This window comes from Dromiciops gliroides, chromosome 6 (assembly GCF_019393635.1).
Source record: "Dromiciops gliroides isolate mDroGli1 chromosome 6, mDroGli1.pri, whole genome shotgun sequence".
NCBI lineage: Eukaryota > Metazoa > Chordata > Mammalia > Microbiotheria > Microbiotheriidae > Dromiciops > Dromiciops gliroides.
This window is the reverse complement of record NC_057866.1, coordinates 156,395,386-156,416,524: the sequence shown is the minus strand read 5'-3', so window position 1 is coordinate 156,416,524 and position 21,139 is coordinate 156,395,386. Positions and strand designations below refer to the sequence as shown.

The 21,139-nt window shown below is 39.4% G+C and overlaps 1 protein-coding gene across 3 annotated transcripts in view; it reads left to right on the top strand.

Moving 5' to 3' along the window:
* Positions 1–21,139, top strand: part of INPP4B (inositol polyphosphate-4-phosphatase type II B) — a 965,936-nt gene that overhangs the window by 479,183 nt on the left and 465,614 nt on the right. For all 3 annotated transcript variants that reach the window (XM_043973131.1, XM_043973128.1, XM_043973129.1), the window contains one exon: positions 19,958–20,076. In XM_043973131.1, coding sequence (XP_043829066.1) covers positions 19,958–20,076 — 119 coding nt within the window. The remainder of the gene's footprint in view (positions 1–19,957; positions 20,077–21,139) is intronic.

The following is a 21,139-nucleotide window of genomic DNA, read 5'->3' as shown; positions in this document are numbered from 1 at the left end:
TCACTCTTCAAAAGTTTTTTGCTTCTGACCATTGCCTTCCTGACCATTGCCTTGTGCATTCCCTTTTATCATCTCCCCCATATCTCTTATCCCTTCTCTTTCTATTTCCCTATTGAGTCATATAGTTTACCCAAATGAGTGTGTGTGTCTGTGTTTATATATTTTCCCTCTTTGAACCAATTCTGATGAGAGTGAGGTTCAAGGTTTGTTATCCCATCATTTCTCTGTCTATTATAAAAGTTATTTCTTCCATGTCTCCTTTATATAAGAAAATATTTCCCATTCTGCCTTCCCCCTATCCCAAGCATCCCTCTTTCTCACTATCATTTTTTATAGATCATCCCAACATAACCAACTCACACTCATGCCCTCTTGTCTATGTAGACTCCTTCTAACTGCCCAAATAATAATTATAAAGTTATGTCTCACTTTCTCATATAAAGTTTAAACATCGAATCCCTTATGATTTCTCTTTCATGTTTACCTTTTTATGCTTCTCTTGAGTCTTGTGTTTGAATGTCAAGTTTTCTATTCAGCTCAAGTCTTTTCATTAGGAATGCTTGAAAATCATTTCCCCCCTATAAATCCCCCCTCACTACCCACCTCTGCCCCCCAAAGTATTATATTCAGTTTTGCAGGATAGGTTTTTCTTGGTTGTAATCCCAGATCCCTTGCCTTCCAGAATATCATATCCCAAATCCTTTACTCATTTATCAAGGAAGCTGCTAAATCTTGTGTGATCCTGAATGTGACTCTATGATAACTGAATTGTTTCTTATTGACTGCTTGCACTATTTTCTCCTTGACTTGAGAACTCTGGGATTTGGCTATAATATTAATGGAAGTTTTCATTTTGGAATCTCTTTCAGGAAGTGATCAGTGAACTCTGTCAATTTCTCAATCTAAAATATCAGGGCAGTTTTTCTTAATAATTTCTTGGAATATTATGTGTAGACTTGTTTTAAAAAATGTGGCTGTCAGGTAGTTCCATGATTCTTAAATTATCTCTCCTGGATCTGTTTTCTAGGTCAGTTGTTTTTCCAATGAGATATTTCACATTTTCTTCTATTTTTTTTTCATTTTTTGACTTTATTTAATTGTTTCTTGAACTCTTATGGATTCATTAGCTTTCACCTGCCCAATTCTAATTTTTAAGAAATTTTTTTTCTTCAGTAAGCTTTCGTATCTTTTTAACAAATGGCTAGTTATACATTTTTAAAAGTTATTTTCTTTAGTGAATTTTTGTGCCTCTTTTACCATTAGGCCAATTCTTTACTTTTTTAAAGTGTTAATTTCTTTAATATTTTTTGTGCCTCTTTTACCAAGCTCTTAGTTTTCTTTTTATAATTTTCTAGCATCACTCATTTATTTTCCCAATTTTTCCTCTCATACTCATTGCTTTCTTTAACTCTTCCTGGAATTTTTATTAGACTTGGGTTCAATTAGCATTTTTCTTTGAGACTTTGCAGTTCTTTTCACATTGTTGTTTTCTTCTGAGCTTGTGTCTTGTTCTTCTCTGCCACCGTAGTAGTTTTATATTGTCAGCTTCTTTTTTTCTTAGTGTTTGCTCATTTTACTAGCTTATTTCTTAACTTTAAAATTCATTTTAAAGTTGGGTTCTCCTCACTTGTAGTTGTGGACTCACTATCCCAAGCTTCAAGCTTTTTCAGTTCTTTTCAGTTCTGTGGGTCTGCGAATTTTCAGTGATATGATGAAGGGAGAGGTGTGGTCACTGCTCTCTTGGTGTGAGCTCTGGTCTTTACCCAGGAAGGGCCCCACTCTCCTACAGCTGCAAGTGCTAGTATTCCTCTTTAATCTGGGACTTTAACCAGCTATTCTAGTTTTCTGCAGCCATAAGCCCTAGAACTCTTCTCTGACCTGGAACCAGGCCCCAGAACTGCGTATGGGCAATAGTGTTGCCCACCAGTGCCAGCAAAGGATTGCCTATAATCTCTCTGACCAGTTGTCTAAGCACCTGATCATCTCTGGGATGAGAGCTCCCAAAGCTGATGCAGCTTCAGCTGCTACTGCCTCTAAGACCCATTGCTTCCTCTGTATGCATGCACTCTGGGACAGACTTCTGTCCTGCCACCCCAGACTTTTCCTGCTGACTTCCAAAGTTGTATTAGGCTGCAAAAATGTCTTACCATAACGTTTTATTGTCTTTGATTCTCCAGAATTTGATTTGAGCTGTTATTTTCAAGTTGTTTGGAGGGGGAATATTTGGAGAATTCAGCTGGGCTGCTGTCTGTACCCCACCATCTTGGCTCCTGTGTTATATATTTTATTGACAATGAAGTGATACAGATGATTATTCAGCAGATAAGTGCCATGATCAGATGGAACAGGATTTGGGGAACTGTGTGAAGGATGAATTTGGGTTGAGTGGGTAAAGCTGCAGCCAGAGAAATGTAGCTCCTCCTCCTCCCCCAGTTGACCCACTGTTATTATTACTTTTATGGGAACAGGATCGCTGGAATGTAATCTCAAAGAGGTTTCAGAAGCATCTGTTCACCTCTGAATTAGATTCTGAAAAGGCCTAGACCTTGGGGCCGCAACTTCTCCTTTCTTTTCTTCAGGTCAGCACACTTCTGAAACCACTGATTTCCATCAAATGAGTCACTTGGTCTCTTCTCTCATTCAGCAGTCAGCCCCGCTTCCATTCTAAGAACATTTTCATTTCTCTTCAGACAGAACATATGTTCCTATGGAAAAGAGCATCCGTGTAAGCTCCTAACACTGTGTGCTTCCCTTAGGGAATGTGGATCTGGGGCCTTTACCAAGGGAGCCAAGTCTCCATTGAGTGTTTGAAGACACTAGGCTGATTGGGTGTTTATCACTTCAATTGGGAGGGATAAGAAATGAAAACAAGACTTCTCTGGTCCAGGATTATTGGAGATTCAATTGCTTGGCAATTGATTGGAGGATTCCCAGGTACCGCTCATAACAGGCAGCACAGAATGCAATTTTCTGAAGAGCTTCAGGGGAGAAGCTTAGGGAGCCAGCCATGCTCCCTGCTCCAGATTAGAAATCTTCTGCTATTGACAATGGCAATTTGAACCAAATTTGTTCTTTTCATATGCAAATAGTCTGTCTGCCTTGCAGCTGCCTCTGTCACTGTTCCCTCCTTCCCAAATGGGGAGGCCTCCCAGGAGTACCTTTGTTTTCAGCCAGAAGCCCAAATTTCAGTTATCTCATCAAATGAGATAAGGCATATAAAGCGTACTGCAAACCTGAGAGTGCTATATAAATACCAGCTAGGGGGTTCTTCTCTCCTGCCAGATTTCTCCTCAATACTTACAAAAGAGGACTGCTACAGGTCCTGCCTAATTCTGGTCTGTGTTCTAGCAGAACACCGAGTAAGTGAATTCAATTTGACATTTATTATGCACCTACCGCATGCCACAATGTACTAGTGCCACAAACTCAGAAATGACCTGATCCCTGCCTGCCCTGAAGGTGGCTGCATCCTGTTGAGGACATTTTGTATTTAGAAAGACACATGAAAACAAAGTTTAAAGGAAGGAGAAAGTACTAAAGACTGACTGACAGACAGACAGACAAATGGCTGGATAGGGGTAGGGGTGGGACCAGGGAAAGCTTTCCTTAGGAAGTGACACTTGAGCTGTACTTTGGAGAGATTCTGTGAGGCTAGGGGAATTGGGGGGCAAGGAGTGACTTCCAGACATCAGAGTCAAATTGGGCAAAGAAACAGAGGGAAGAGATGGGATGTTCTGTACACTAAATGGTTTGTAATCCAACTTCACTAGAATGGAAGGGGAGTGATAGAAAGAAAGACTGGGATGTTAGGTGGGAGCCAGATTGGGATTTCCCTAAAAGCCAGATTGAGGGATTTGCATTCCATGCGAGAGGTGAGAGGGAACTATGAAGAGTTTTGGGTAGAAGAGTAACATGTTAAGGTATTTTGGCAGTTGTGTGGAGGCTAGCATGAAGAAAGATAAATCAGGGAGACTAATTACAGTAGGAGGCTATTGTACTTGAGATGAGAATAACCTGATATTTGCTGTGTGAAAGAAAATGAGATTAGCAAATACATATTTACACATATATGAACATATATGTGTATATGTATATATATACACATACAGAGACATAAATCTCTCTAGAGACAGATATAGATATGGATGTAGATATAGATATAAATATAGATATATGGGTATAGATATAGGTATGGGTATGGATATGGGTATGGGTATGGGTATGGGTATGGGTATGGGTATGGGTATGGGTATGGGTATGGGTATGGGTATGGGTATGGGTATGGGTATGGGTATGGGGAGAGAGACAGACAGACAGACAGACTTTTTTGGCCGCAATTCTCTTTGGGCTTCTTTGAAATAGAAAATTGGTTTAATTTAAAGATCTCATCATACAAGTAAACCTAATCTATACATATAGGGCTGCTAGGTGATGCAGTTTTCCTGGGCCTGGAGTCAGGAAGACCATCTGGCCTCAGACATTCACTCACTGTGTGACCCTGGGTAAGTCACTGTGTGACAGGCAAGTCACCCATTTGCCTCAATTTCCTCATTTGTAAAAATGAGCTGAAGAAGGAAAGGCAAACCACTCCAGCATCTTTGTCAAGAAAATCTCAAATGGGGTCACAAAGAGTCAGACCCAACTGAAAATGATTTTACAACAAAAACCATACTTAGACGCATTAAATGCCTGACAGACTGAATGTGATTAAACACTTCCTGTGTGCCAGGCACTTTACAAAGCTATCCCATTTGAGAATGGGACTTATAAGGAAACACTTATTTCAAATTGCTCATTTGGTCAGGAGGAGGAGCCTCATTTCCTTTAAGGCCCCCCCCCCGTCCCCCCGCCCATCTCCCTGTGTGGAACTCTCCAATAGTTTGATGAGCTTCTCTTAGGCAGCAGAGAAATCTCCTCTGGAGGGTCAATTCTGGTCGCATCCTTGGTCTTTGCACATCAGCCAGTCAGTGAATAAGCATTTATTAAGCCCTGATGATGTGCCAGGTCCTGTGCTAGAAGCTGGCTACACAAGATGACAGAGATAGTTCCTGCCCTTGTGCACCTTGTCTCCAAGTTGGAGAGACAGTGTGTAAATAACAACATATAAACTAGATACAGGAGAAACTGGAGATAATACCCAAAGGGAATGAAAGGGTATCGGGTGAGTTTTCCTGCAGAAGGTGGCATTTTAGCTGGCACTTGAAGCACGTCAGGAAGCAGAGGTGAGGAGGCAGCACATTCCAGGCATGGGGAGACAGAAAAAATGGTCAGGGCCAAGGGATGGAGTGTCTCGTTTGAGGACTAAGAAGGAGATCATTGTCACATTGAAAAGTATGTGTTTGGGAGGATATTAGTGACTTTTATTGTTATAAATGCCACACCTTATTACTTCAACTGAACCTTATATCAACTTATTTTTTTTTAAATGTACTGCTGAAATAAGTTTAAGACAAAGAGAATTTTTTGGATCAGACAACCCAATATATGGGATATATTTTTTTTAAAGTTAAATTGTGAGTTGTTCCATTTCTTAATGTTTAGTATTTTGTTAGTAAACGTCAACTTAGAGCTATAACTAGGCATTCTGGTGCCTGGGGCAAGGTGAGGTGGGGGCAGTGTGCTACAAGTGAATAGGAGAAAGCTCTCTTGGTATGGCTGACAACCCCTGATCCAAATAACCAGGCTCTAGGGGAAGGCAGGTGGTGACACAGTGGTAGGGAAAGGAAGCCTCAGGGGTGTGTGGGGCGGGGGAGGGTTGGCACTTTCAAGGGTGGTAGCCTAGGGCTGACAGAGAATCATTTTGAGGAGAAGTATAAGCTCCAGATGTTGACTACACTTTGTGACCACAGGCCAAGGTCGTACCTTAGGTGCTGAAAAAATGAAAATAGCAGGGTTTAGATCTGGTCATAGACATTCAGACTGTAAAAAAAAAAAAAATCTCTTTTTCTTTAGCAAAGAGATAGAAAGAAACTAACAACAAACAGAAAAAGAAAGAGGGAGAGAGAAGATCTGTAGGGTGAACTGAGGGAAGCTAGGTGGTGGAGTGGATAGAGCATTGGCCCTAGAATCAGGAGGACCTGAGTTCAAATCTAGCCTCAGACACTTGACATTAACTAGCTGTATGACCCTGGGCAAGTCACTAAACCCCAATTGCCTTAAGCATCTGGGGCCATCTCCAGTTGTCCTGATATATGTATCTTGCCACTAGACCCAGATGGCTCTGGAGGAGAGAGTAAAGCTGTTGATTTTATGTAGCCATTCCAATTCATTATAAGTCATGACATCATCTCCTGATGTTGTGGTCCTCTTCAAGAACAAAGGACAAACAACAGCAATGACAACAGAGAACTGAAAGAGCTTGAGTAGGATTGAAATAGTGGGAAATTGAGAGAGAGAGATTGGAAAAGAAGGAGATTGAGAAAGAACTAGGGAGAATGGGGGGAGAGAAAAGAAGAGGAGGAGGAAAAATAAATTGAGAGAGGGAGATTTATGGAGAAAGAGGGAAACCGATGAAGAAGAGAGGGAGGAAGATTAAGAGAGAGAGAGAGAGATTGAGAAAGAAGAGGGAGAAGAGACTGAGAGAAAGAAAAGGGAGAGAAAGAAACAATTTGGAAAAGAGGTATGGAGGAAGATTCATAAAAAAATTAGAAAAAAGGAGAGGGGGAGATAGATTAAGAGAGTAGAAAGGATGAAGGAAGGGAGGGAGGGAGAAAGAGGTCAGAGAGGAGAGTGAAAAATTGAGACAGTCAGGTGTGGGGAGAATTTCCTTGAACTTGAAAGACAGAATGAACATTTTTAAAATTCTTGTTCTTAGGGGGCGGCTAGGTGGCACAGTGGATAAAGCACCACCCTGGATTCAGGAGTACCTGAGTTCAAATCCAGCCTCAGACACTTGACACTTACTAGCTGTGTGACCCTGGGCAAATCACTTAACCCCATTGCCCTGCAAAAAACAAACAAAAAATTCTTGTTCCTTGTCTATTTTATTTCACACTAACTTCAGAAATATTTGTTCTTATTTTTACAACAAACATTTCTAATGTTTGGTAATTCTATACACACTCTGGGAGCATGTGTGTTAATTACTAAATCTCCCACACAACCAGTTAAGAGGAAAAGCACATGGTTATCTACTTATGGGTAAAACTTTGCTTTGTTAATAGAGATGCTTTCATGACCTCTTTAATTTTCCAGGTCTTATAAATATACAAATAGTGACTTCAGAGACCTCATGCATTAAAATGTAGGGAAATCGAGATGCCAGGAAAACAGATTGGGAGCACACCATCCAGAACAGAATTGAGGGAAATTTTTTCCAGTGAAAAACATAAAGTAGTAAATTAATGTACAAAGGATTTAATAATCTAAGGAGGAGGAAAAGGGTAAGTATGGTTTGAAGGCATTAGTAAAATCTTAGAGATTATTTAGAGGATGAAGGTTGAATATAAAATAAATGCCTATTTTGTGACCATAAATCCATATGCTGTGAGATGTGGCCATATTCCTCTAAGGTTTAACCTTTTCCTTCTGTGTTCCAGAATGAATAAGTAACAGAGAATGCCCATCTGCTTCTAAGATTCCTACAGAATTGGGCATAGAGAAGAAGATTATATTGTCAGTATTGCCTTTGACTCCCAAAATGTGAAATTATTTTAGAATGTATACTATGGGGACAGTTAGGTGGCACAGTGGATAGAGCACCGGCCCTGGATTCAGGAGGACCAAAAAACAAAAAAACCAAAAGCAAAACAAAACAAACAAACAAAAAAAGAATGTATACTATATCAGAAACATGACTGTATGGCCCTTGAACTCACCCTGGTCACTGTAATTGCAATAGGTATCTTTATCTATTGGAGTTCTGAATGAACTGAGTACCAATCCTGCCTCTGACATTTATCGTGTGTCACTCATCTCTGAGCCTCAACTTTCTTCCCTATATATAAAATAAGGAAAATAATACATGTCATTACCTATTTTGTGAGATTGTGCAATTCAATTCAGGAATCCTGAATTAAGTCCCTAGTATGTGCCATGTGCTGTCTTAGGCCTGGGGGTATTAAGACAAAAAAAGGTCCTACTCTCAGTGAGCTTTCCTTCCACTCTTTCCAGGATCCAAAAAGGTCCTTCTTAAAAGACTGCGGAATCATCAGCTTTTATCATTCTGTGCCCTGGAGCTATGGGACTTTAGGTTGGTTAGAATTGCTAAGCTAATAAATAGAATGAACAGAGATCAAGAATGTAGGAGAAATCGAAAACAGAGGAGTATGTTGTACCTCCAATTAAATTATCTAGCAGGGCAATCATGCCGTTACAACGCTGCTGCAGATACTTTTGAGTATATGATGTAAGTTGATTTAATCTAAATGTAATCACAGGTATAGAATGATAACAATGAAACCAAGTAATGGGATCTAATAATTTATAGGCCTTAAACATATCCCAAATTGGCTTCTCAGTTGATTACCAGCATCTAATCTTCTTGAGTGCAAAGAAGAAAGAATGGTAGGTTTTATTATCAGCATTAATATATTTATTTCTGCAGCATGCAACAGAATATTAAGAATGTGGAGTGGGTTCATAAAATATCACCTCCTAGCCTGTTACACTCGGAGCTCTTATGAAATTCCTAGTTCTGTTGGCAGAATAGGGATAAGAATGACCCTATTGAAGGGGACAGAATTTATTCCCCTAAAGCTATGTGTTGGTGAAACCAATTTTGTGTTCCAGGAAATCACCAGTCGCCAGCTTCTATATGCTTAATGTCTTCCCCCGTAGGCAGTTGGAGGAAAGTTTTCAATTTGCTTGACTTCATGGGTCTGGAAAGGGAAACGACTGTGTTCTGGGGAGAGGCAGAGGTATGCGAAGGGCAGCAGATGCCTTTGTGCCCCTCCTGTAGCACAAAAACCAGTGCAAGAAAGAGTTCCTTTGTCAACTGGTGCAGTGGGATTTGATGGAATTGGAATTGTAAGATGGGGACCAGGGCTTTTGCCGCCTCCCCTCTCTCCAGGCAAGGGCATCTGAACAGTTAGACAGAGTGCCTCTTTGTGACTTGGCCATCCTTCTAAACAAATGCACACTAGCTTTCCTGTGACAATCCCTGCTTGGAGTGTCTGCAAACTGTGATGCCTCAGATGAGCAGATACGGTCTAGATAAAGCTCCCTGTTTGCTTTCTGTGTGTAGTGAAAAGAGAAGGAACTACAATTAGAATCTTGCCGGGATAAGAATAGTTAAGGCCAGCTAATTCCACCCCCTCCTTTTACAGAAAAGAAAGACGAGAGTCAGAGACTTGTCCAAGGTTGTGTAGTAAGTGACAAGTCACTTAACCCTCCTAAATATCAGTTTGTCTGTCTACACAGTTGAGATAATAATGATATTTCATTACAGGGTTCTTGTGAGGTTCCAATTGGACATAATTTATGGAGCATTTTGAAAAACATAAAAATACATAAATGCCATCTTTATCAAAAGTTGGATAGATAAAAAACTATGGGAATCAGATGTAGTGCTGAGCAATGGTTTTCACAGTGTGGTCTATGGATCCTTAAGGGTCTCTAACATAATTCCAGGGATTCTGCAAGGTCAAAACTATTTTCATAATAATATTAAAGCGGGGGCAGCTAGGTGGCGAAGTAGATAAAGCACGGGCACTGGATTCAGGAGGTCTTGAGTTCAAATCCCTCCTCAGACACTTGACACTTGCTAGCTGTGTGACTCTGGGCAAGTCACTTAACCCTCATTGCCCTGGAAAATAAGAATAAGAATGTGTTATTTTGCTTGTTGAGATGCTCCTCCTTTTTCCAGCTCCATATCTGTGTGAGATCTGATCTTCTTCAAATAATTCTACCAAAACAACATATTGCAACAGGTTGAATACAGAAACAGATATGAGAATCTAGTGACATTAAGCAAGATATCAATGAGAAACCATGCCACTCTTCACGCTAGTTTTTGTTTTTGGAAAATATAGTTGTTTTTTCATTGAAATGGTTTTCATGTTAGCCTGTTTAATATTTCAGAATGAATGAATAAATACATATTTAAGAAACTATCCATTTAAAATTTTAATATGACAAATAAATAAGTATATATTTATCACATCAAAAATTCAAATATTTGTTTAAATACGTATGCTACAATTTATATATATAAATACATCTACACATATATGCATGCATGCACACATGCATATGAACATATACACATCTATACATACAGATACATATACAGATGCAAACATACATGCATACATATGTATGTATGTATGTACATACACAAAAAAAACCCTCTTTGGGGTCCTCAATAATTTTTTAGGATTGCAAAGGGTTCCTGAGGCCAAAAACTACAAAACACTGGATTAGAGGAAACATACTCATAGTTAAAATATCTGCAATTAATTCTTAGCATTGATTATTATCATTATGGAGCCTTGGACAAGCCACTTAACATCCCTGTAGTTCAGTTTCCCCAAGGCTAAAAGGGGGAAATAATACTTGCATTGTCAATCCACCAAAGTCATTTTAAGGAAAGCATATTAACCTATATTAAAGTGCAGCATACACTTGAGCTGATATGGGGGTGGTGGGGATGGTTATTGCAGGGAACTAGAGTTGGTTTCACACATTAAGCAGCATATTTGACTACATATAACTAACCTTAACAGAGTTTAACTTATTTGACCACTTCCTTCCCTTGGTGCTGATGTGGTTCTAAGCTATCTTTCCAGACTTCATTGCATATTATTTGCTCATATCCTCTACGTGCTAACCAAAATGGTGTACTTGGAGTTCCCCATGTAGTCCAGAATTTCTGTCTCCTACATACCTCTGATTGACTAGAATGTCAGGCCTCCTCACTTCTGTCTTTTATAATACCTACCTCTATTCAAGGTTCAGCTCAAAGGCCACAATTAACTTAAGGCCTTTTCTCATCCCCTTCTCCTCATCTGCAAAAATATTCCTCCTATATCTTGGTCGGCCTGTGCTAAAACCCTTTGGAGGCTTCCTTATGTCTCTGGAAACTCTGCAGATTCTAGAATCACAGAATCTTAGTTCCGGAATTAGGAGAGACCTTAGAGGTCACTGAATCCATATCCCTAATTTTACAAATGAGGCCCAGACTCAACAAATGACCTGTCGAAGGGAACATAGGTAACAAGTGGCAGAGGGAGATTGAACAGGGCACTTTGGTAAAAACCATAGTATAATATAATGTCATTGAGGACAGGAACCGTTTTATTTCTACCTCTGTGTCATGAGTACTGAGTTTGATACCTTATAAAGAACAGGTAGCCAATAACCATTGAATTGAATTTATTTGGAGAAAGGAAAGGGAGAACAAACTTTGAGAATTCTCATTCCCTCTCTGTGTCTCTTTCATTGTCTCTGTCTCTTTGTCACTGTCTGTCTCTCTGATGCTCTTTGTGTGTGTGTGTGTGTGTGTGTCTCCCTTTTCTTCCTTTTCCTACCCCCCCCCATAACAAGTAATGGTATCAAGGGAGTAGAAATGGGGATGGGAGATTAAGTAGGAGAAATGAAAATGTCAAAGGAGGACATAAAGAGAGGATGATCTAAGATACGGGGATATGGAACCAGTGGCTTTACTTCTAAATTATTCTGTCTCCTGTCTTTTGTGCTTTTGTGAAAATTTTATACCATCCTTTGGGGCTACCTGGCACATTCTAGAAGCACCTGATGCTTTTCAAACAAAAGACCAGAATGAATAGCTCCCAAACTGAAAACGGAATGAAAGACAATTTTCCCTTTAAAACAGTGCTTCAATTATCGATTCTCCCAGATATTACAGTTTTGACAAACACACGTGTATCCAATTAATCTGAATGAGCATCCTCCTTCTTCTGAAAATTCATTGGTTCCATCAACTGTGCTCTGCTATTGCTGGGTAACAAACTATTGTTCCATTCCTGGCTAGCTGTTGTCATCTTAGTTTTGACTTGTTGAACTGGTACCTGTGTGAGAATAAATGGTCTGCTTGAAGATTGAGTCAAATAAAAACCTGGATAACTTAAAACACAAGAATTGATTGATATAATGTATTACGGTATGCTGACTGCTTTACATATGGTATTACATTTTTTTTCTGCACAAGGCATTTCATTTGTTATCCTTTAGCTCTAAGTGCCAAAGGTTGGAATTGTACCAATGTCTCTCTTAACTCTCAAGTCTAGAATTTTTTTTCATGCATAATGAAAGGAGCAAATAGAGATGCCAGCATAACACTCCTTCTGGTCTCATTCATCTAACCATCACTGGCACTGGCAATATCAGGTCCTCTCAGTGGTGGCTGTTGTTGCATTTAACATTCTAGGGGCAACCCTGTAAATGACTACCCTTGTAGTACCTGCTCATAAGCCCCTACCAGTGTGCTTCCCTTCAATCAGACATTTATTCAAATGACATCATATAACAATGATTACAAAGTATTTCATCCCTAGGGTATATTATTTCACAAGTATACATAGAATACACATGGCCAAGGAAAACTCACAACTTTCAAACTGTAGGACTTCAATATCTATTATTTCCCTGCCGGGTTCCTCTTAAAGTTTACTATCATATATGGATGGAATCATTCTGATGCTTGACTGAGGCAGTGTTTCTGCCATCTGGGTAAAGCAACTGGGCTTACTTCTCGTAGGGCACAGTAGCTTGACTTGATGAGTCAGTCTTTTGCTGGGCTGAGTCAGTCTGGTCACTTGGTTACTATGCCAGCTGTTCATTGGGCTTGTTTGCTTCTGGGATAAATCAGACAGTTTGCTTGACTCTTTTGAGTAGTGCTCTCCAAAGCCAGGCAAGTACCTCAGCCCCTGGGCTACTGCTACTAACCTGGGCTGGCATAGGCAGGCAGCTCTTTTGCTCAGCTACTACTTCCAGACTGGGTAAGGATTGTGGCTAGATTACAGGCCTCTTTTCAGGGTACAGTATCTCTGCTATATAAGTTGATCCATCCAAACCTGACCTTGTTCTTTGATAGGCGGATGCAGGTTTTCACCACCATCAGCTATTGGTTTAGCTGAGTGGTACTAAACTATCTTTAGCTGGCTCTTTCAGATGGAGTGCTAATGGGTTTTTACAGCTAGAGTGATTCTTCTCAGTCCAGAATTAGTAGACACAACTCTTCGCTTCCCTTAGTCTCAGCTTTAGACTTCCTACCTCGTAGTGTTGTTTTTTGGTCATTTTTCAGTTGTGTCTAACTCGTGATACCATCTGGGATTTTCTTGGCAAAGATAAAGGAGTGGTTTGCCATTTCCTTCTCTACCTCATTTTTAAAATGAGGAAACTGAGGCAAACAGGGTTGTGACTTCCCCAGGGTCACAAGCTGAGTCTGAGGATCTTAGGAAGGTTAATCTTTCTGATTCTAGGCCTGGTCCTCAGTCCACGGCATCACTTCCTATAGTAGGAGAAGTCTGACAGACTCCTGTTTAATAATCCTTCATGGTTGTTTATTCCCTCATGTAGGGACTCTTTCTTGGCTTATGATGATCAGTTATGATTCGGCCAGTTATGCTTCCTAGATTTCTTTTGAGGTCCCATGAATGCTATGACTCATTTGTATGCAGTTGAAGTATTGAGGCCAGATATACTACCACCTAGCTGCCCCTGTATGGGTATTCTTAAAGGCAGTCCAACGTCTAGGTCTCACTTATCAGGCTAAATAATACTAACCTCATTAATTCACCTTATTTAGTTCAACCAGTGAAATTCACTGATTGTTGGTAGCAAGTGTGAGTGGACAGGGTGGAATGGAGTGATAGAAGATACCGTGTATTAAAAGAGACTATTGGGCAGCTAGGTGGCACAGTAGATAGAGCACTGGCCCTGGATTCAGGAGGACCTGAATTCAAAGCCGGCCTCAGACACTTGACACTTACTAGCTGTGTGATCCTGGGCAAGTCATTTAACCCCAATTGCCTCACCAAAAAAACAAACAAAAAATAAAATAAAATAGAAAGAGACTATCAAAAAAAAAAAAGAAAGAGTATCTTTGCTAACAAAAATGTTGATCATATATTAAGAAAGCCAAACCATATACATATGAACCAATTAGGGAACAATGCAGTAGATAATATCATGGCATGCTAAGTCAGATATAATTATTGGTAGATAAAGTACTGGAGGGATTCAGCCTCTCTAAGAAAAAACTTACTGAGAATATATTCACAGGTCTCAAATATTTTAGGGGTTGTTGCATAAAGGAGAGTTAGGTTTATCCTGCTTGATTCAAGGGAAAGTAACTAGGGAATTATGAGTTGAAGTTACAAGGAGGTCAATTTCACTTCAATGTAAGGAAGACCCTCCAAAAATTATAGCTATCCATATATGTAATAGGTTATTCAAAAGGTAGTAAATTCCTCTCTACCAGAGGCATTTAAGTAAAGGCTAATGACTCTTTGCCATGAAGATGTTGAAAAGCATATTAATGCAGGGGCAGCTAGGTGGAGCAGTGGATAGAGCACCCGGCCCTGGATTCAGGAGGACCTGAGTTCAAATCTGGCCTCAGACACTTGACACTTACTAGCTGTGTGACCCTGGACAAGTCACTTAATCCCAATTGCCTCACCAAAAAGAAAAAGCATATTAATACTACAGGTAGAGAATGGACTATATAACTTCTGCAATCTTTTCTACCTCTGAGAATCTATTTTTCAAAGTTTCAAAAAGGATGGTTTGAACAAGGGTTCTTTTTTGTTGTTGTTTTGTTGGGGGTTTTTTTTTGAGGCAATCAGGGTTAAGTGACTTGACCAGCTAGTAAGTATCAAGAGTCTGAGGATGGATTTTAACTCAGTGTCCTCCTGATTCTAGGACCAGTGCTCTATCCACCCAGCCATCTAGCTTTTCTGAGGAGTCGCTGATGAACATTGGACCATGAGATACAACACAAGACTTGAATATCTTTTCTTTAGATTATTTGCCTAAGTGGGTCAATTTATAAAGCATGAGTTTTATATTTCTATTTTCATTTTAATTGGGCATGTGTGTTATGTTTCCAGGGAATAGAGGTTGATGAGAAGGGAATTTTCAAGATGAGAAGGGCATCTTCCTATCTGTCTCCCTGATAAAACTTGACTGCTTCCTTCTGGGAAAAGAAACACTCTTCCCACCCCTACATATTAACATAATGTGAAATCAGAACTGACGTAGTTCATTTTAGATGAGTGTGCCATGATGGTTAAAGGGAGGAGACCCAGCTATGCACAGCAAGCACCCACACCGATGGCAACAAAGGCAGGAGTCTCACTCACAGAATCAAAAGACAGCATTATCAGTAGATGAAGAGAGAAGTTAGCTGTGAGTAGGAAGCCAAGATAGTGGGAGGGAACATGTTTATTACGTGAAAGGAAATCATCAAAGTAATCATGAATGTATACCTGTGAGTAGTGTGGTAGCAAGAAATCCAGTCTCAGATTCAGAAGGCTTTAGTTTTACTCTGGGCTCTGACAGGTCCTAGGAAACTGGTGTGTTATTTAACCCTTCACGGTCATGGTTTTGATGGTAAAATAAAAGTACTAATACTTGTCCTGCCTGCATCATGGAGAGCTTGTGAGGAAAATTCTTCACAAAGTTTGAGTTGTTGCTGTTGTTATGAGGTAAACTTTCTCCCTCCTGTGGTATTACTCTTGTTGCTGACCTCCCACTTCAATCATTTTTTTGAAAATTTTTAAAGCAATATTTGTTTTCAATGAACAAAAATGTAGTTGCTTTCCCTCCTACCCACAACCACTGGAAAAACAAAACCCTTGTCACTGCTTTTTTTTTTTTTTTGGCAGGGCATTGAGGGCCAAGTAACTTGCCCAGGGTCACACAGCCAGTAAGTGCCAATTGTCCAAGGCCGGATTTGAACTCAGGTCCTCTTGAATCCAAGGCCAGTGCTTTATCCACTGCACCACCTAGCTGCTCCCAAAATAAAATGCTTGTAACAAATGTATATAGTTAAGCAAAACAAATTTCCATGTTGGCTACAACCAAAACTCTCATTCTTGAGTCTATCATCTCTCTGTCAGTAAGAGGGTAGTATTTCATATATATCATTGGTCCTCTGGAATCATGGGAATGGCTGAATATATTATGATAGTAATTCAATAGTATTATGCCATAAGATATAATAAAAGCAGCAGTTTTAGAGAAACTTGGGGAGAATCATAAACTGTTGCAGAGTGAAATGAGTAGAACCATTTACACAATAAGGAATAACCTTGTGAAGACAAATGACTTAGAAACATTTTAGAATGCTGAACGATGCAATGACCAATCACTTCAGTATTTTCAAAATACTGTAGCTTTGGGGCAGCTAGATGGCGCAGTGGATAGAGCACTGGCCCTGGAGTCAGGAGGACCTGAGTTCAAATCCGGCCTCAGACACTTAACATTTACTGGCTGTGTGACCCTGGCAAGTCACTTAACCCCAATTGCCTCAAAAAAAAAATACTTCAGCTTTCTTGAACCAAATATTAAAGGAACACTGTAGTGGCCTTAGCAAGGGAGCTGTTATTTTGAAATAGAGCAGGTAGTTGTCCAAGGTAGAAGATGAAAGTATTTTTGCGTGCTCCCCAGAGGATTCTACACCACCTGTTTAATTTCTTTCTCTTGGTAGGAACATGTGACTTGAAGTGGGATTTATGATAAACAAAAAGGGTGGGAAGGATTTCATAGGCTCTCAGGCACATCACTACATTTTGTTTTTGTTTTTTTGTGATCAATGAAAGACTTGTTGTTCAACGTACTACAAAATCATATAATTTTAGCCCTGGAATGGACCTTAGAGGCCATGTGGTCCAACTTGAACAAAAATGCCCCTCTATAATAACATACCTAGCAAACCATCATCTAGTCTTTACTTGAAACTCTCCAGGAGTAACCCATTCTACTTTGGGGTAGCTTTAATTATTGGGAAGTGCAACTTCCACTCAAGGCTCACTCTTCTGCTCTTGGGGGTTAAACAGGACAAATAGAATATTCTTCCTTTTACTAGTGAGATCCCTTCAAATATAGTAGGACAGTTGTCAAGACCTCCTTAAATCTTCCCCAGGCAAACCATCCTCACTTTCTTCAAGCAATCCTTATAGTACAAGAGTTAGAAAACCTTCACCATGTTGGTTGCCCTCCTGAACACAGTCCAGTTTTTCTCTGCCCATCCTAAAAGTTGGTGACCAGAACTGGAGACAGTACTCCAGATATGTTTTGAGTAGGATATAGTACAACGAAAACATCATCTCCTTATTCTTAGATGCTAGGCTTCTCCATTCAGGACATGATTACGTTAACTTTCTTGGCTTTGATTTCACACCCATTGATTAATGTACAGCTTTCAATCCACAAAAATCCCCAGATCATGTTCAGATGAAGTCCTGTCTAAACATGCCTCCCTTGTCTTGTAATTGTGAAGTTGATGTTTCAAAGTCAGGTCATCCTTGGCAGTTATATCAAAATCTGAGATAATCACTCTATTTTACTTAATTTTATTTTCACCAGGGTGTTATCCCCAAATCTCTATAATGGATCACAACCTAAATAGGAATGTATATAAACTAAGGGGAAGGAACTCTCTTGTTCTTTCAGTCTTTAATCTTTACTCTCTCTGTCTTGTTTGTCATCACCATTCAAACTTGTTCCTACATACTAAAGTACAGTTACCCATCAAGAATTATACAACAATAGATTCAGTCAAGTTAACAGGAAAGTTAAGTGATCACTTTTCTTTCTGTAATGTTTTCCTATAATATAAAATAAATTTTTCTTACATAAAAATTATATAGAGAGCTTTTCTTTCTATAAAAATTGTTTTTACTTCTATTGGAAATTTGCTGGGGGAGATAGTTTCTGTGTTGTGAGAAATGGAGAAAGAAGAGGAGATTTGCTGTTCACAGAAAGACAAGGTAATGAGCAAAAATAGCACTAGTTTTTCAAGCATAAAATCTAGGCTCAAGTTCCAGATCCATCACTTACTACTGAACTCTTTGGGCCTGACTTTATTCATCTGTAAAAGGAAGGGTTTAGACTAGATGAAATTTATGATCCCTTCTAGCTCCAAGACCTAGAATTATTTTATTTTAAATCTGGATTTTCTTATCTTTGATTCAGGAAAAAAAAAGTCTAATGGAATATAAATGCAATAAGTTATAAATGCCTCTTTTGTTTCTGTCATACCCAAGGAAGTGCCTTGAATATCATAGTTGCTCAGTGCATGTTACGGGACAGGGAAGGTTTTGTAACTCTATTTCACTGTTCATATATTCTTCTCACAGGCACTTTGTGTGCGTGTATGTGTATATGTGTATGAATGTGTATGTGTGTAAAATGTGCACATATGTATATAGAGATATGGATGTATTATACCATATCATATGTGTATATATAATAATTTAGTATATATGTATCTCCAACTCTTTCCTATATATGTCTATATATGTCTGTATATATGTACATACATGTGCATAAATGCACATGCAATATACATAATAAATCTATCTCTCTCTCTTTCCACGTATCTATCATCATCATTATCTATCTGTCATCTGTCTAGCTATCTATCTGAATAAAGGTCCTTTAGTGGCATCTATCCCTGGACATAGTACTTTAGCAAGACTAAAAATCCTTGTGTAGCTGACACAGGGAAAATGAGAACAAGATAAGGAGGGAAATAGAAGAACCTAAATGGGACAAGAGGAGCAGGACCTAAAAATCACTCTTAGTCTCTCCCCTCTTCCCACTCCAACCAGAGACAAGGAGACTTAAACTTAACCCTGCCTAGACAAGGACAGACTGTATTCTGTTAGGAGAAAAATCTTCTGACAGTGCAGCCACTGTTTCAAAGTGAAAAGAAAAGAAAAGATTAAAGAATTTGGTATCCATGGGGAGATAGGAAAATGATATGGGGGGAAAAAAGTACTTTTTTCTTCTTAATTTTCTTCTGAAAATGAGGAATAAGATATGAGAAAGAAGCAAATATACACATGCATGGCATTATGTATAATGCAAATTCTGTCTTTGGAGAATGTTAGCCACATGGGTTACCTGGTCAGGAATTAGTAATCTATATCCTCAAACCTTTTTGTCTCGGGACTTGTTTTGATTCTGAAAAGTTAATTTTTTCTAGTTACGACAGAAACAAAGCTAAAAGAATATCTTTCCTTAAGGAGTTCATATTGAAGTAGTCTTTTTTCTACTAAAACAAAGTTAAGAAAGTCCATACTTAAAAGCCAAGAATCCCTTGGAGCTAGGAGGGTTCAAAAATCTCATATTGTCCTATAGGCTTACTCTTCCCCTTATTTCCTATACCTCTTAATCCTTAATCTTAATCTTAATCAACACGATCTACAAATTATTGCCACTTTCTCAACATGGGGCATCCAATACATAATAGTCTGCAAGTCTTCAAGGAGAGGAAACAGATTTTGGTTTCTCCTATTTGGTAGTTAAAACTCCAAGAATCAGTCGTGTCTTGTTGCCATAAAGGTTCCAGTGGATCTGTGTCAGAATTTTAGGGGTTTGAAAGCCACTCTAATCTAGTGCAAAGCTTCCTAGTTGTTGTTGGGTTGTTTTTTTTTTTTCCAAAGGGATGGCTGAGTAAGAAGTAAAGCATGGGATTTCATGGTTAATTAGCTAAAACTGAAGGAGAAGCTGTGAAGTTATCCACCAACACAGAGCATGTGTAGAGTCACACATCAGAGCTATTTCTCCCCAGGCAGCCAAGACTTGCATGAGCTGCAAATGTGGTTAGTGGAAATGAGATCTCAATTCAGCTCGGCAGCATGTGACTTCCTATTTCTGTAAGGTACTTCCAAGGGACTTCCTCTGCAAAGTCGGCTCGAGCCTCTGGAGCTTTTCATCCAGAGCCATAGTGAAGTCTGCCTTCATCCTGGGGCAGAGTTTTCCCTGAGAACGTGGTGTGAGTTTTGTTTTTCTTTCCTTTGCTTTCTTTTCCATGTGCCCCACTCAGCATGCAAGGATCTGGTGGCTCCTGCCCGGGATTGCAAGTTGAACACCCTGGTACAGATTTCAGTGATCCATCCAGCAGAGCAGAGTGTGACAAGGTACTCCAGCACCGAGACTGTTGAGGTAAGCATGCTGCCTGTTCCCGTGGTCACTTATTGGTGACCATGTGCTTTGTCCTCAGGCTTTCAGACATCAGCTGAGATGAATTAGCCCCAGTCTTTAACATTTGGCTACACAAGCGGGCTTACCATTAAGCCCCGCATACCTGAGAATATTAGGTGCTTATTGGCAACTGAACAGGGTAAACAACTGGAAATGAAACTTGCCTTTTCATGAAAAGTCTGTCTTTTGGACAGGAGACATGAAACAAAGTTATCACTTCAGACTCTGGCGTATTTCCAATAATATAGGCAGAGTTTTCACATGAAGTACCAGAACTTGGATTGTGGCTTAAAATAGTGGGAATTGCTTATTGTTTTTTAAACTAATTTATTTATTTCACAAACATTTCTGATCCCTCCCTCCCCCACCTCAACTTTTGATAAAGTTGAAAGTCCTGTGTTCTTTGCCTGGTGACCTGTCCATTGTTTCTCTTTTATTCTCATTCATTGTGGAAACCGTGTTCTTCATCATTTGAAGAGCAAACAGAAGGGGTTGAAGGGTAGTAGAATAGTGTAAGGATGTTTCAAATTATGGGATATACTGTGGTATTGATAAACTATATTCTGAGTTCATTATCGAGGAAAGGTGTTCCCTTTTCTTAGGTGTTCACTATCACTTTGTTTGAACCAGAGCAGTTGTTTTTTTTTTTTTAATCATTGCTTTTATATAAAGCAAACTGTCAGAAGTAAAAAGAATCATTTACATTAAAGGAGGAAATACTTCTCCTTGATTGTATTCACCCTCATGGCCCATTAGTTTATCATGTTAATGAAGGCAAGACTGTTACTTAATCTGGCTAAGGATGAAGAAAGTATCCTCCTCACTCCTGCAAATCTGCCCTTTTTTATTTGGCTCCAGACGATTTTGTCATAATTTGAACCAGAAGTCATCCTCTGGCTTCATTTACCAGCCTGCTGGCCTCTGAGCAGGATGGCTCAGGATAGAGTCCCTGTCTTAATGTGGTTTAGGAACAAGTGATTCAGACTGAGTTAGAGCCATTTTCTCTAATAGCTCTGACCCATAT